The sequence below is a fragment of the Neomonachus schauinslandi genome, chromosome 5, assembly GCF_002201575.2.
Source record: "Neomonachus schauinslandi chromosome 5, ASM220157v2, whole genome shotgun sequence".
Taxonomy (NCBI): Eukaryota; Metazoa; Chordata; class Mammalia; order Carnivora; family Phocidae; genus Neomonachus; species Neomonachus schauinslandi.
In genome coordinates this window covers 138,486,475-138,500,342 of record NC_058407.1, presented here as the reverse complement: position 1 = coordinate 138,500,342, position 13,868 = coordinate 138,486,475, and the positions used below count along the sequence as shown (strand labels likewise).

The 13,868-nt window shown below is 65.6% G+C and overlaps 2 protein-coding genes across 6 annotated transcripts; one reads left to right on the top strand and one right to left on the bottom strand.

Moving 5' to 3' along the window:
- Positions 1 to 19: 19 nt before the first annotated feature.
- On the top strand, positions 20 to 2,402 carry TSR3 (TSR3 ribosome maturation factor). Of its 2 annotated transcripts, none has more exons than XM_021698373.1 (6): positions 20 to 180; positions 275 to 494; positions 802 to 995; positions 1,365 to 1,541; positions 1,714 to 1,777; positions 2,024 to 2,402. In XM_021698373.1, exons 1-6 carry the CDS (start codon positions 69 to 71, stop codon positions 2,205 to 2,207), a joined length of 951 nt encoding a protein of 316 aa, XP_021554048.1. In that variant the 5' UTR covers positions 20 to 68; the 3' UTR covers positions 2,208 to 2,402. The 2 variants fall into 2 exon arrangements, with proteins under 2 accessions (XP_021554048.1, XP_021554049.1); XM_021698374.2 differs by having other exon boundaries at positions 275 to 473; positions 2,024 to 2,396.
- A 1,030-nt stretch (positions 2,403 to 3,432) lies between these two features.
- Positions 3,433 to 12,669, bottom strand: BAIAP3 (BAI1 associated protein 3). 4 transcript variants are annotated; one of them, XM_021698119.1, is made up of 34 exons: positions 12,647 to 12,669; positions 12,124 to 12,264; positions 11,736 to 11,823; positions 11,503 to 11,583; positions 11,033 to 11,140; positions 10,554 to 10,613; positions 10,348 to 10,414; positions 10,034 to 10,229; positions 9,699 to 9,743; positions 9,484 to 9,561; positions 9,295 to 9,397; positions 8,896 to 9,003; positions 8,705 to 8,800; positions 8,494 to 8,597; positions 7,882 to 8,002; positions 7,306 to 7,430; positions 7,136 to 7,226; positions 6,960 to 7,016; positions 6,764 to 6,861; positions 6,631 to 6,682; positions 6,407 to 6,537; positions 6,048 to 6,171; positions 5,825 to 5,968; positions 5,641 to 5,733; positions 5,355 to 5,546; positions 5,211 to 5,279; positions 5,057 to 5,136; positions 4,880 to 4,988; positions 4,480 to 4,551; positions 4,318 to 4,398; positions 4,114 to 4,234; positions 3,911 to 4,034; positions 3,623 to 3,828; positions 3,433 to 3,536 (listed from the first exon to the last, which is right to left on the bottom strand). In XM_021698119.1, the coding sequence occupies exons 2-34, from the start codon at positions 12,252 to 12,254 to the stop codon at positions 3,433 to 3,435; spliced, it is 3,459 nt and encodes a 1,152-aa protein (XP_021553794.1). In that variant the 5' UTR covers positions 12,255 to 12,264; positions 12,647 to 12,669. The 4 variants fall into 4 exon arrangements, with proteins under 4 accessions (XP_021553794.1, XP_021553791.1, XP_021553792.1 ...); XM_021698116.1 differs by lacking the exon at positions 12,647 to 12,669 and having other exon boundaries at positions 11,033 to 11,071; positions 12,124 to 12,254; XM_021698117.1 differs by lacking the exon at positions 12,647 to 12,669 and having other exon boundaries at positions 11,033 to 11,056; positions 12,124 to 12,254.
- Positions 12,670 to 13,868: the final 1,199 nt, after the last annotated feature.

The window sequence follows — 13,868 nt, the reverse complement described above, 5'->3', positions numbered from 1 at the left end:
GCAGACACGCGCGGCCCGGCCGCAGCCGAGCCGTGAGGCGGGCGGTGTCCGGGACCCAGCTGCCCGCCATGGGCCGGAGGAGGGCGGCGCGGGGGATGGGGGCTGAAGGAGGCCGCGCTCGCCACCCCGCGGGCCGCTCCCTGGAGGCCTTCGCGGAGGAGGTGGGCGCCGCGTTGCGCGGTGAGTGGGGCGCGATCGCGGGCCCGGGAGTTGGGGGCCGGGAGTGGCCCCCGAGCTGCGCCTGAGGCTCGGTATCCTTCCGTCTCCGGTGCAGCGTCCGTGGAGCCAGAGGCGGCCGAAGACGAGGGCACCTCGGGCCCGGCGCGGCTACCCTGCACGCTGGCCATGTGGGAGTTGGGCCACTGCGACCCCCGGCGTTGCACTGGCCGCAAGCTGGCCCGCCTAGGCATGGTGCGCTGCCTGCGTCTGGGCCACAGGTTCGGCGGCGTTGTGCTCAGCCCCGTGGGCTCCCAGTACGTGTCCCCTGCGGACAGGTAGGAGCGGGGAGGCGCGGGTGGGGGGAGCGGGCGGGGTCCCTGCCTGGGCTCTGTGCTCTCCCTGAGCCCGGGACCCTGGCGCATCCTTCTTGCCGGGTTCACCTAGGTGTACTGGTCTAGTTTTCCCCCGTTGCCTAGCGCAGGATATAGTCGGTCTCAGTAAACGAGTGAATAAAGGAGTCTGCTGCAGAAACACACACTGTTGGGGGTGCTTGGGGGCCGAGAAATGATGTTCTTGTATCCCTGTGAGGTCAGTCTCCAGGGACGTGGTCTCCAGAACCTAGCCCTGCTCTGCTCCTAACAGACAGCTGGTCGCACAGAGTGGGGTCGCTGTCATCGACTGTTCCTGGGCCCGACTGGATGAGACCCCGTTTGGGAAGATGCGCGGGAGCCACTTGCGGCTACTGCCCCACCTGGTCGCTGCCAATCCCGTCAACTACGGCCGGCCCTGCAAGCTGTCCTGTGTGGAGGCTTTTGCCGCCACCTTCTGCATCCTGGGTGAGCGCCGGCCTGCTGCCAAGTCTGGCTACACTGGTAGCGATGGGTTTTCTGCTGGCACCTCCCAGAGCCATGTGAGGGTGTGTGGGGCGGTCGAGGTGGACAGGCCAGGATTTCAGCCCCACCTCTGTCACCCCTCAACTTGTCCTCAGAGAATGTATGGTCCCCGTGGAGGCTCAGGCGGCCCCATGAGACATGGGGAGAGGGCCTTCATGGATGGCAGAGGAGGGCAAGCAGGCTGTCTGGACCATAGGATGGTGTCTGATGGGGAGTTTCAGGTGTGGGGACAGCGTTGAGGGTGCTTGGAACACACTTGGGATGGGAGAGGTATTGTCGACATCCTTGGGTTTCCGGTGTCCTCGCCGTCAGGCTTTTCGGACCTTGCTGTCATTTTGCTGCGGAAGTTCAAGTGGGGCAAGGGCTTCCTAGACCTGAATCGCCAGCTCCTGGACACGTACGCGGCCTGCAGCAGTGCGGAGGAGGTGCTGCGGGCCCAGCAGGAGTTCCTGGCCCACGCCAAGGAGTGCCCCGAGGAGGAGGAAATCGGTGAGGCCTGGCATGGACACAAGCCCCCTGGTTGGGAGCCAGGACCCTCCAGGCATGCCACCTCCTGTTGAGAAGCCGGGTGGGGGGGGCCTTCCTACGCCAGCATTTGGGGGGCTTGGTTGTGCTCTGAGCTCATCTATAGGTCCCTTTCTTGCTTGCTTCCTCTGTTCAGATCCTTTTGACGTGGATTCTGGGCGGGAGTTTGCAAACCCCAACAGGCCAGTGGCTGGCACCCGGTAGGTCCTTGGGCTTCCCAGGGCTCTCCTCTGCCTCTGGCCTCAGCCCCTCCTATGGATGGCGGGGGTGGGGAGGAGGGGTGGATCCCTCAGCAGCACGAGGGTTTTGTGACTGTGTAAGAGGGAATGTGGAGGTCCCACTGGAGAGGTGTTGGTTTTAAGAACCTGGGGAATAGGAGAATCTGCCCTCAGCTGGGGGCTTCTGTGAGTGAGTGAGCCCATAGTGAACACTCCTCTCCCTTCCAGGCTGCTTGCAGACAGTGGCGACAGCGACAGTGAGGACGAGTCTGAGGAGCGAGGGCCTGGTGCTGAGGATGGAGGAGACAGCAGTAGTAGCTGCCCTGAGGAGGAGGGTCCTCTGGAACAGGGGGCAGAGGCCAGGGCCCCCGCAGAGGTTTGGAAAGGAATTAAGAAACGGCAGAGAGACTAAAGGTGGCAGACACGTTTACTTTTCATGGCGGAGCAGTAAGGAACTGGAGACATAGCAGGACTTGTGGGGACACAGACAGGCCTGGCAGCCTCAGCCCCCGCAGCACTGAGCAGCATGGACTCTGTCCCCATGCTTCTGACACAGCCGTGCTCTGGGGCCTTCCAGCCCTCCCAATGAAGCTGCAGGCCAAGGAGACCCCAGTGTGAGCCTCTTTCTTTGCACTTGACCTGGGGATGGGGGGGATGGCGTGGGGATGACTCTCAGTCTCCAGTGAGGCAGAGCCTGCCTGGGAAGCGTCTGGACTGTGGTGATGTCAGGGCGTGAGGCAGGTCTGGCACGGGCAGGTGTGTGTGGACACAGAGAATACACTGGACAGCTGCGTGGCCTGCACGGAGCTCCGTACACTGACCTATCAACTCTGCGTGATGTCCCCAGCTTCACAGTGACACCCGGGGACCCTCTCCCAGGCCTCAGAGCCAGGTGGGGAGTGAGACCTATGCAGTTCTTAGCAAACCTGTCCATATACCCTCTGGGTGAAGGGTTCCGGGTGCCCACCTTCCCCTCCGCCAGGGCCCCAGGGAGCTGTTTCCTGCCGGCTTGCGTGGTCTGAACTCAAACCTGAGCCTTCCTGCCTCTTGGCCAGCAAGGCTCTGCCACACTCCCTGCCCCAGAAGGAGAAGACAGAGCTTCCTCTAAGATGGGCTCTTTGTCGTGGCACTGGTAACATCTGGGAGTGGGCCATCTTTGCTGGGGAGAGCATCCCTGGTCTCACCACTAGTGCCAGTAAGATCTCCCTCAGCCTGTAGTTGTGACCACCAAAAATGCCTCCAGACACGGCCTAACGTCTCCCCGGAAGCAGAGCCACCCCACTGAGAACCCTGCTCTCAGACCGGTGCCCGCCTGCTGGGGGCCATGGAAGCCGAGGGAGCAGATGGGGAAGCTCACCTGGCGGCCGGGCCTGCTCTGCTCCACATCCAGGGGGACAGCTGCTGGCCAGGCCCCACCGAGGTAGTCCCCCAGACCCAGGTTGGGGGGGTTGCTGGATGCAAGGGGTTCACGGTACACAGCGCATGGGGCCAGGGCAGGCAGGAGGGGCTGGAGGGCCAGCCGCAGCATGCACACCACACGGCGGGGTGGGGGGAGCGAGCCCTGGCTGCACAAAGCTGACCGCAGGGCAGGGTGAGGATGGTGCAGGGACTCGGGGACGGCCTGGGGCAGGAGGGGCTCAGGGGTCCGCCTCCATGCACTTCTCCAGCTCCTTGAGTCTCTTGACAAACTCCTGCGCCTCCTTGTTGGTGCGGCCTTCCAGCATCCTCAGCGCTGACTTCACTGCAGGCAGGCAGGCAGGCAGGAGGGCAGGGGCCAGCGTGAGACTCGACCGCCATCAGACCCTCCACCCCTGCACCCTCACTCACCCTGGGCTCTGGGCCGGCGCAGGTGCAGGGTCACGGGCTGCCTGGCCCTCGCGCTCCCTCCCACCTGGGGCCGCGCTATGCCACCGATGCTGCCCAGGCCGAGGGCCGCCTCCCCCGCGAAGTCGTTGGTGGACAGCCAGTCGTGGTCCATGACCGTGAAGAGCACGCAGGCGCTGCGGCGGCGGCACGCCTCTGCCGACACGGAGCTGCAAGCGAGGGGCGGTCACCGGGAGCCGGTGCCCCGCTCGGGCGCGGGCGGGCTGGGGGGGGCAGGGGCAGGACACTCACAAGTAGAAGAGCTCGTCGTACACGGGGTGCAGCGTCCGGCTCTTGACCTGCGTCCTCTGGCTGCGGACCAGCGGGAAGAGGTGTGGCGGACCCAGCTCCACGATCACGAAGGGGTCGCTCAGGCCTGAGGGGCACAGCCAGAAGGCGCCATGAGTGCCACCGCCCACCCGCCCCCCACGCCCCGCCCACCGGCGGCCCCTCACCGTTGGCGTCCAGTGGGGGCAGGTCCGCAGCATGCAGCACCTCCACGGCCAACCTCTGCTGAGCGGCCTCATAGTGGCAGCGGACGCTCAGGCGACCGAACCGGTTCTGCTCCAGGCACCTCTGTGCAAGGGCTCAGGCTGGTGACCAGGGCTCGGGGGCCCCGCGGCGGGGGGAGGCCGAGCACGCACCCTGGGCCCCGCTACCTGCTTGAGCTTGTCCAGGTAGTACTGCTCGATGCACTCGCGGGTGGAGCACTGGTGCAGACGCAGCTCCTCCTCCAGTCTCTGCGGGGCGCAGGGGTGCTGAGTGCGGGCCCTGTGCACGCTCCCCTCCCTCCTGCCAGAGGCCCCCAGGCCAGGCCTCACCTTGTAGCTTCCGTCCCTCAGGCTCTCCAGGGGCAGACCCTGACCCTCCGCGTGGAAAAAGTTGACCAGGGCCTGGGGCAAGGCAAGAAGGCAGAACCAGCCGAGGCCAGCAGGCTGAGACGGGTGGAACCAGAGCCACTTCTCACACCCAGCGCCGCCGCTCAGAAGCCAGCCCCCCCCACCTCCCCCCGGCCAGCCGGCGGGGAGGGAGGGGAATGCCAACGCCTGGGGCAGCCAGGTGCTGCTGACACGGGTGGGCTGGCAGGCAGGAGCCATTTGGGCTGGGAAGGCCAGGCCGCCCAGCAGAGGGGCAAAGGGGTGCTCAGCAGCCTCGGGGCCCGGGGACGGCCGGGAAAGGCCCAGGCGCCCCGGCAGGGACGGCTCCTCCACGCGGCCCTACCTCCAGCGTGAAGTGGAAGCGGCCGTAGAAATCCGCGGAGACATCGAGGTTTGCACTGAGGGCCTGCAGGATGGCCTGCAGGAGCAGCTCCCAGAGGGCCTCCAGCACCCTGCAGGGACACTCCGCGTCGGTGGCCGCACTGCAGGCCCCACGCTACTCACCCACCCCGAGCCCTACCTGCTCAGGTTCTCCTTAACCAGCGATGCATTCAGCAGGGCCAGCTTCTCATCCAGGTACTTCATGAGCGGGGCCACGGCCTGCGGGCAGCACCCTCAGCGCCAGACAGCCCCGGGGCCCCACCCCATACACCCTCAGCCGGCCGCGCACTCACTTCGTCGTTCTGGATGGAGTCTGGCGACAGGCTGATGTGCTGTACGTACTTCCTGATGTCGGCCACCATCTGCGGGACGGCAGCACTCAGCACCAAGCGGTAGTGCACGGAGCAGCTGGCTCCCCAGCCTGCCCGCCTGCCCACCTTGGAGGTCAGGTGCGCCGTCACGGTGTGGACCTCCTGCTGCAGGTCTTCGTCCAGGGCCTGCGCACAGCTGAGCAGAGGCCGCGGGAGTGCCCCCTCCAGCGCTGAGGTCGCCTCCGGCCACGCCAGACCCCGCAGCGCCTGCCCAGCAGCCTTGCGGAGGAGCTCCACGTTGTTGAGGACCACACAGAGCTGGGGAGGCGTGCCAGACGTGGGTGGTGCGTGGGCAGCCCCGTGCTGGCCCCACCAGCCCTCCGCCCCCCCGCCTGCCCACCAGCCTGCTCACTGGCTCGCTCACTGCCTCGCCTGTAGCCCCGGGCTGAGCGTCCACCTTCTTTCGCAACAGCTCAGTGTAGAAGAGGGTGGCCTCGCACAGGTCCTAGGGTGGGACACAAGGGCTCAGAGCTGTGGCCTGTGGCCCTGGTCCTGCTCCCCTCCCAGACCACACTCTGCAACCCACAGCCACACACCTGGCTGAGCTGGGTGCCCAGCGCCTGGGCCTGGGCAGGGTCTGGCCACGCCAGGCGGGCCCACAGCTCCTGGATGAGACTGAAGCAGAGACTAGCAGTGGCCGCGGAGCTGCTGTGCTTGCAGGAGGCATCCATGGGCTCCAGCTAAGAGGGCGGGAGGAGGCCTGGGTTGCAGGGAGGCCCTGGCTGAGCCCAGCAGCTTCAGGCCTGGGTGCTTACTCACTGTGTCCACATCCACGGCTCCCTGAAGTCTCCACCTGGCCTGGTCCCGCAGCACCTGCAGCCAGAGCTTCACGGCGGGCAGGAAGGGGGCATGGATGCCGGCCAGAGCAAGGGAGCGGCTCTCACTGCAACAGGAGGCCCGTCAGAGCCCGCCCTGACTCAAACACCTTCAGCCTGCACATCCCAGCTTCCCTCCTTCAAAGGGCCCTCGGGATCCTGTCCCAGAGGCCTCCTACAGGAGGCTGGAGGACAGTTGGGCAGGGGGACAGGGAGGAGTGGGTACAGGTCTGGGAGACCCATAGTGGACGGAGACAGATGGGAGCGTGGAGGAAAGGGGACAGGCTAGGGCACGGCACCCACCGTCCGGGGATGCTGCTCCAGAAGCTCTGGATGTCGGCCAGGGTCAGGTACAGCTCGAAGAGCCCCGAGGCCACCTCAAGGGTCATCTTGGGGCTCAGCTCCTCCGTCAGCACCCATGCCTCCTCGGCCACCTGCTCAGGATGGCGGAGTCAGACCACCAGCAACAAGGAAACCGAGGCACCTTCCCAGCCGGCGGGGGGCTTCTCCCCACTCCCCCTCCTCACCAGACGTTCCAGCTGCCGGAAAGTGAGGGTGAAGAAGTCGATCTCGACGATGCTGTAAGAACAAATTCCACACACCTGCTTGCCCCATGCCTGGCCTGGAGGCGTCACGAGGGGCTGGGGGCAGAGGCCCCACCTGTGGAAGAGGCTAGCGTAGATGCCATAGCAGGACTGCAGGTCCTCGTAGACGGCGTCAGCCAGCTCCACCAGCCCGGCGAGGCGCAGCGGCCCCGGCTGCGAGGAAGCCCGGTTCACGATGACCTTCTGGCCCGCACCTCCTGGCCGACCCCTCCCCTCCCCTTCCCTGCGGCCAGGCCCTCCCCCAGCGGCACCTGCTCTCGAGGACTCCTGGTGTTCAGGAGCCTGTCGTACCACTCACGGTTGCCTCTCTGCAAGACAAGTCACCGAGACAGTGTGGTGAATGGGGGAGGCTAAAAGGGCAGCAGAGAGTGGCTGAGCAGGCCGAGCCTGGGGCCGGGGTGGGGCGGGCAGCTGGGGCCGGACACACCTTCAGAGCCGCTGCGATGTCCATGTTCAGCTCTGTCTCGAAGGGGCAGATCTCGAAGGACGGCTGGAAGAGCTGCATCTTGCTGAGACACCTGGACAGGGGCCGCCCGTTGAATGTGGGCTGCCCCGCCCCAGCCCTAGCCCACCCCAAGCACCGGCGGCTGCACCCACTTCAGCAGCAGCTCCAGGCGGTGGACGGCTGTGCTGCTGGTGGCTGGGAAGTAGTCTCGGAGCTGCCGTAGCAGCTGCAGCCCAAACTCCAAGAAGGCACAGAAGCTGTCAGCCAGGCTCTCCTCCTGGGGGCACAGGGCCCGTCAGAGCTGGCCCTCACTGCCCGCCCCACGGGGTGGGGGCAGGGGCAGCAGCATCCCCAGCCAGTGGGTGCCCTGCCCTAGCCAGTCTGCAAGGGCCTCCAGCAGCTACCCACCGGCCTGGCCCTGCTACTTTCTCCCGCAGCCTCAGGGCCTTTGCACCATCAGTCCCCCCTGCCCAGCAGCCAGCGCCCACTCCCTCTGTCCCCAGCCAAGGGAAGGGCACGACCTCCCTCTCCTGGGTCCAACCCATCCCCTATCTCAGCACTGCCCAGTCTTGCTCTGCCCTGGATCATGAGGTTTGTTTTCAAGCCCAGGACACCCTGCAGGCCGTGCGCCCCATGAGGGTGGGCCTCCGCCCTGTCTGCCCAGCGCGCCAGCAGCCCACGGCACACCCTCCAGGAACAGCACTTTGAGCCGACAAGGGCACGCTCACCTGCTCTTGGGGCAGGGAGGATGCCTCCTCCCAGTGGGCCTGCATGTCCTCCAGCAGCCCCAGCAGGTAGCCATAGTCCAGAGTGCAGGTCTGATGGTGGCGGCTGCTGACCTGCCAGTGCCTGGGGGGCCAGCCCCGCCATGGTCAGGGAGGAGTCAGAGCTGCGACCCCCCAGGAGACCCCTTGTGCCCCTCCTCCTTGCCCCTTCCCGTCCCACAATCCCCTCACGGCACCGCCCCGTTCCATCCCTTCCCACTCAAAGCACTCCTTCCCGCGCCTGTCCCGCCCACCTGTGGCCACGCCCACCACAGGCCACGCCCCCTCCCCACCCCATGACACTCCCCTCGCAGCACCACCTCTCCAGCTCCGCCCCTCTCAGCTGCTGCCACTCACAGCGCCCCTTCCCAAGCCCCTCCTCACCCCAGCGACCCCGCCTCTTCCATGACCACGCCCACTTCCCGTCCCATCTCCATAGCCCTGCCCCTTCCCGGGGCCCGCCCCTCTTAGCCGCCCGTTCCCTCCCATAGCCCCGCCCCCTCGTTCGCCCCGCCCCTAGAGGCCCCGCCCCTCGCCTTCCCGCGACCCGCCCCTCCAGCGGACCCGCCCACTCACAGCACCGCCAGCTGCAGCGCAGACAGGTTGCTCTGCGCGCCGTGCAGGCAGAGCACGGTAGCCGCGGGCCCGCTGAGCTCTCCGCGCCAGCCGCTCGAGTTGGGCTGGAGGGGGTGGGCAGGCGTGAGTGAAGGGAGGAGACGCCAGCCCCTCCTGCCCCCGGTGCCCAGCCTCCCCTGCTGTCCCTCCTCGGCCCCGAGGGCGCGACTACCTCCTGCGATCGGTGCTCGAACTGCAGCAAACGGCTGAGCAGCAGCATGTAGGACAGGAAGCCCGACCGCCCGCGCTGGCTCATGCCCGTGTCCCTCTGGAATGCAAGGCCCGCCCATCACCAGCCCTGCCCCAGCCCGCGGGCAGGGGTGTAGGGCCGGCATGGAGGGCAAGGACCCCACAGCCCCCCACCTGTGTGGTGATTAGCTTGAGGACCAGCTGGCAGTCTCCCTGCACGCGGGAGGCACTGGAACGCGGTTCCAGCTTGAACCAGCGGTCTTCACCGGCCACGGGCACCTCCTAAGGGAAGGGGGTTCAGACTGGCAATATCTCCTCCTGCTCCCTCCCACAGACCTCTGTTTCCCACTGAACACAGGCCATCCGCACAGGGTGAGCACTCCGGGGTGCCTGGACACCAGAGGCCCCAGGAGGCTGTTCCCTCCCCCTCCCCTGCAGCACAGTGCCCCCCCCCCCAGGCCAAGAAGGTTGGGAGCGGCTTGGGGGAATCACAGGACATAGCCACCAGCAGTGTCCCCGGAGGGTGAGACACCACAAACGTGCTCTGGGAACGAGGCCCTGGCCCCCACTCACCCGGATGGGTATGTTGAGGCACCCCAGGAAGTCATCTGTGTGGTCCTCCGTGGGCCCTGCTGTCCCATTCGCACGGGCCGACTTGACAATCTGTTTGAAATACCTGGGCAAAGCAGGGTGGGCTCCCACCTGGGCTCCCTCCACCTGCTGGCCCATGTCTGGGGGGCACCAAGTTCCCACCTGTCATACCTGCTCATGCCCTTCAGGCCGATGACTTCATTCAGCTTCCTACACGCTTCCACCAGAGACACATCATCATCATGGTCCCTAGGAGTGGGGCAAGAGGGCAAACCTCGTCTGGCTGGGGCCTGGCTGGGCCCTGAATGTCCCCTCTCACCGCCACACCGCCCCCCCAGACCAGGTGCACCCACACCCCCTGCCCTGCAGGGCCCAGGGGCCTATACCAGATGTCTAGGTGCAGCTGGTCCGTGCTGACATCCTCAATCTCACTATAAGGAAAACAGAGAGATGGCCAGAGGGTGCAGGACGATCCTCTGCCCAGGGCTAGGGGAGGGACCATTTCAAGAGCTGCCGGAAGGGGTCCATGAGCTCCAGCTTGTAAGACAGGCTGTCTGGATTTGAATCCTGACTGTGTGGCACCTCACTCTGAGGTGATGATGTCCTCTGGAAGGCGGTCCTATGACCAGCCCTGCTCCGTTCTGAGATGGCACGCGTCCTGGCGTAGCAGGCAGCCCCTCTCCCCCACCACCCTGCCACCCGGCTGGAAGAGGGGCCTTACAAGAGGAAGTTCTCCTTCCAGACAGGGTTCAGGGTGCTGCTCTTGACCTCGGTGACCTGGATGCACTTGGCCGGCAGTGGGCCTCCACGCTTGCTGCCTTTGCGGAAGCTGAAACGCTGCTCCTTGTGCGGGCCCGGCTCCTGCAGGGCGCCCGAGGCCGGCAGGATGCCCAGCATGCAGTATGGGTCACTGAAGCCTGAGACACCGCGGGCGCCTCAGTCCTCGGTCGCAGGCCCCCCAACCCCGTCCCTCCACGGTCCCTCCACGGCCACCAGGCCTGGGCGCAGCCAAACTCCTGGCTGGTCCCCACTCACCATTGGGGTCTTTGGCCAGCAGGTTCTTGGCACGCATGACAGAGACTTTCAGGGCATACGTGGGGGCCTGTGGGCCAAAGGTGCCGAGGGGCCTCCTGAAGGAGGCTCCGTGTGGCCAGGACAGGGCCCTGGTCTGTGTCCTCTCCACCCCCGAGCCCTAGGACTGTGGCTGGTCAGCGTCTGCCCAGACCAAGTGGCAGCCTCACCTTGGCCTTCTTCACACGCTCAATGGCCTCGGCGTGCTCCTCGGGGCTGGTACCAAACACCTGTAGAGGGTGGGCAGGTGTGAGGGCCCAGGGACCCCCAAAGCAGGGCTGGCCAGTGTCCCGGGGGACTCACAGAGCAGAGGAAACACACCCAGGGGAGGAGGAAAGATGTATTTGTCTATCCATCCATCCCGTGCGTCTGTCCCTCTGTTAGTTTATCCTTTCTACCCTTCTCTGTGTGTCTGTGTGTTTTTCCATCGCTCCGTCCTTCCGGGCATGCCTATCAGCCTGTATGTATGTCTGCCTGTGCACACACGTGTGTGTGGGGGGTGTGTTCTGTATGTGAGGCAAGTCTGTATTATTTGGGTGATGGTGACATCACCAGGCAGACAACAGGGTTGGGAGAGACAGTGGTCTCCATTTTCCCCAGAGCAGGGTGGGGCCGGGCCAGCAGGGGGCACGGAGCCAGTGGGACTCACCTGCTGCAGGTAGCCCAGTAGGGTCTCCTGGTCATCCACCTGGTCAGGGCCCATGGTCCCTGCACGGTAAAGGACTGTGTACAGGGCTTCCTCATAGAGCATCTCCACCTGCGGGCGGGGAGCGGGGTGCACCCTGAGTCCCAGCCACCCCACCCCTGTCCGCCTCAGCCCCGGGCCCTGAGCCCTGGCCACTGGGGGTCCAGGCACCTTGGTTCCCCGCCCCTCCCACCCCGCATCCCAGCCCCCAGGAGCTCCACCCACTGGCAGAGTCTGGTCCCAGCATTGGTACCTTTGCACCAGCTGGGCCCTCCATTGGTCTGACCCCCAACTTCTGCTCCTTACTGGCTTCCATGGGAAGTCCTGGCCCTCACCCCTGCCACCTTTGCTGTCCGCCTGTCCCTAGAACCTGGGCCTGGCATACAGGAAGTGCTCCCAGACTCTCCCTGGGGCCAGAACCCCATCCCCCTTACCTCCTCCTGGGTTAGGGCTCTCAGGCCACGGTTGGGGTCCACAGGCTCAGCAGGGGCTGGTGAACCACTGCACAAGAGGACCTGTGAGGGGCACTAGGGTGAGGGCCTCCTGTGGGGACACTCCAGGGAGGGAGGGAGTTGAGCTGAGGGGTGGGGGCTTGGTGTAGAGGGGGCTGGGGGGAAGGCCCAGCATGGTGCCCTGACACTGGGCAGCAGCTCCGAGCTGTCCTCACCTCGGGGCACGGCAGGCTCTGTCTGCCTTCCCCCTTCTTCAGAATAAGGCGCATCTGCGCGAAGAACTCCACACCATCCCCAGGTTTCCTGCAGAGAAAGGCCAGGCTGAGGGTTAGCGAACGCTCCCTGAAGCTCAGGGCTCACAGCACGCACCTGTCCCCTGCCCAAGGCCAGCCACCAGGCCCTACAACTTGAGGGGACTGCCTGGGTCTCCACACGGCCGAGGGCCCAGTCTTATGTCCACAGTGTGGCCCCCCCCACCCTCTGGCCTTGGTATCACTCCCCCAGGCTTCCCCCGGAGGTCGGGGGAAGCGGGAGAGTGGGGTCCAGCAAGAGGAGGGCGGCCAGGTGTACGTGACTGTACGGGATCAGGCGTGGGGCACCCACCAAGCCCCCGCGGTGGGCTCCTGTGGGTCAGTGCTGGTGCTCCCAGGCTCTCCCTCGGTCCTCCGGCGGAAGGACGGGCGCACCTGCACTTGCCTGAGCACACTGCTCTTGATCTCCAGCAAGGTCGTCATGGTGGGTGATCTGTGGGAGAGAGCCTCTGGATGTCCACCAGCTGGCAGCTCTGCTGTGCTAGCCCCAGTAATCACATCAGGTGCACATCCAGCAATGATTGAATGAGCCAGAAACCGACAGGAGCTGCGTTTCTGGCGGCCGGCGCAGGTTCCCGGTGGGGCAGGAGGGGGCACCTGAGCCTCCCTGGAGCTCAGCCCCCCTGCTGGACTGCACTGGGCACCCAGGGGGCCAGTCCCTTGGTCTCTCTAAGTCTTCATGGCCCATCTGCAAAATGGGGCATGCCTGCTGGGTGGATCTGGGGATGGGATGGGGTCGTGAGAGGTGATGGTGGTGCCTGGCACAGTCCGCGCTCCGTTGCTGGGAACTGCTGGAGTCCACCACATAGGGGGGCCTGTTCTGCCACACCCCACCTGCCACCCATCCAGGGCTACATCCCCTTGCTGTGTCCCTGGGGTCCAAGGACAGCTCAGCAGCAAGGGCCTGTGTCTCCTGGGGGCTCTGCTAAGGGGACAGAGTTGTGGGGGAGGGGTGCCCAGGTCAGCCAGCCTGGAAGGTCCAGTCTGGGGCCAGGGCCGACAAAGCTCCTGCAGGAGGCCAAACCTTCCTCGGGAAACCCAGCATCCTTGTCCTGCTGAGGAGCTTGGGCCAGAAAGGGCCAGTGGGGCTGACTCCGAGGGGCCAGCATGCACAGGAGGGGCCACTGGGGGGTCCTGGCCCACCAAGCAGGGCCAGGGCAATGCCCCATCCTCACTCCCTGGACCGCCCTGCAGACAAGAGCCTGCTACCTGTAATCAGTAGAAATGAAACTATGGAGCACGTCCTGCCCCTCCTCAGAAGTTTGGGGTGTGGGGCCACCACTCCCTGTCCCTCTCCCATCTGGGAACCAGCCCCATGTTGTCTGGGTGGCAGCAGCCCAGATGTCGCGGCTGGGACAGGGATGGGTCCTGTGGCACAGACTAGAGCCTGGGCCAAGGCGCCCCTTGTCGGTGCACCTCCTGAAGCCAGCTCAGGCCTGGTCACTCTGCTCTGTGCAGACAGAGCCTGGGGTGGGGGGTGGGGGACAGGCTTGGACAGCAAGCCTGCAGCCCTGCAAGGGGCTGAGCTGGGGCCCTCAGAAATGAGCATCTCCGAGTCGTGGGGGACACCTTGCTGGTCCCTGCCAGCCACCGTCACACCGGTTCGCATTCTCCAGGGGATCCAGGGTCCCCTGCAGTCCTGGGGGGAGGGGGGGGGGACTACGAAGTGCCGCAGGCCCCCACCTCTCCCCTGGGCCAGGCAACAACCTGTGCCTCCCCCAAAACCCCAGGGTAGTCTCCTGCGCCCCTGTTGAAAACCACCAAAGTGCCGACCCCCTGGCCAGGCTGAATCCTCCACTCAGTGCCCACCCCTTGGGCTCCTGCCCCAGGCTTGCCAGCCTCTCGTGTAGAGCACGCATCACACTCTCCTCAGTGCACCACAGGGCCTTTGGACTCGCTGCCCTGGTCCCCTTTCTTCGCAGAGCTCACTTGTCCACTCATTGAGGGGGACGCCTAGGACCCGTGCAGAGGAACACTATGATTTCACTGACAAAATAGGAACAGGGAACTCAGCTGGGTATAACTATTCTTGACCCA

Bases quoted from the DNA above. Each gene is read 5' to 3' on its own strand.
- TSR3 (XM_021698373.1), top strand. From the start codon at position 69: ATGGGCCGGAGGAGGGCGGCGCGGGGGATGGGGGCTGAAGGAGGCCGC. The intron at 1,542-1,713 runs GTGAGGCCTGGC...TCCTCTGTTCAG, and splicing joins CCCCGAGGAGGAGGAAATCG to ATCCTTTTGACGTGGATTCT. The intron at 1,778-2,023 runs GTAGGTCCTTGG...TCTCCCTTCCAG, and splicing joins AGGCCAGTGGCTGGCACCCG to GCTGCTTGCAGACAGTGGCG.
- BAIAP3 (XM_021698119.1), bottom strand. From the start codon at position 12,254: ATGACGACCTTGCTGGAGATCAAGAGCAGTGTGCTCAGGCAAGTGCAG. The intron at 11,584-11,735 runs GTGAGGACAGCT...TGCCCCTCACAG, and splicing joins AGAGCCTGCCGTGCCCCGAG to GTCCTCTTGTGCAGTGGTTC. The intron at 4,399-4,479 runs GTGAGGCCTGGC...TGCGCCCCGCAG, and splicing joins TGAGGGACGGAAGCTACAAG to AGACTGGAGGAGGAGCTGCG.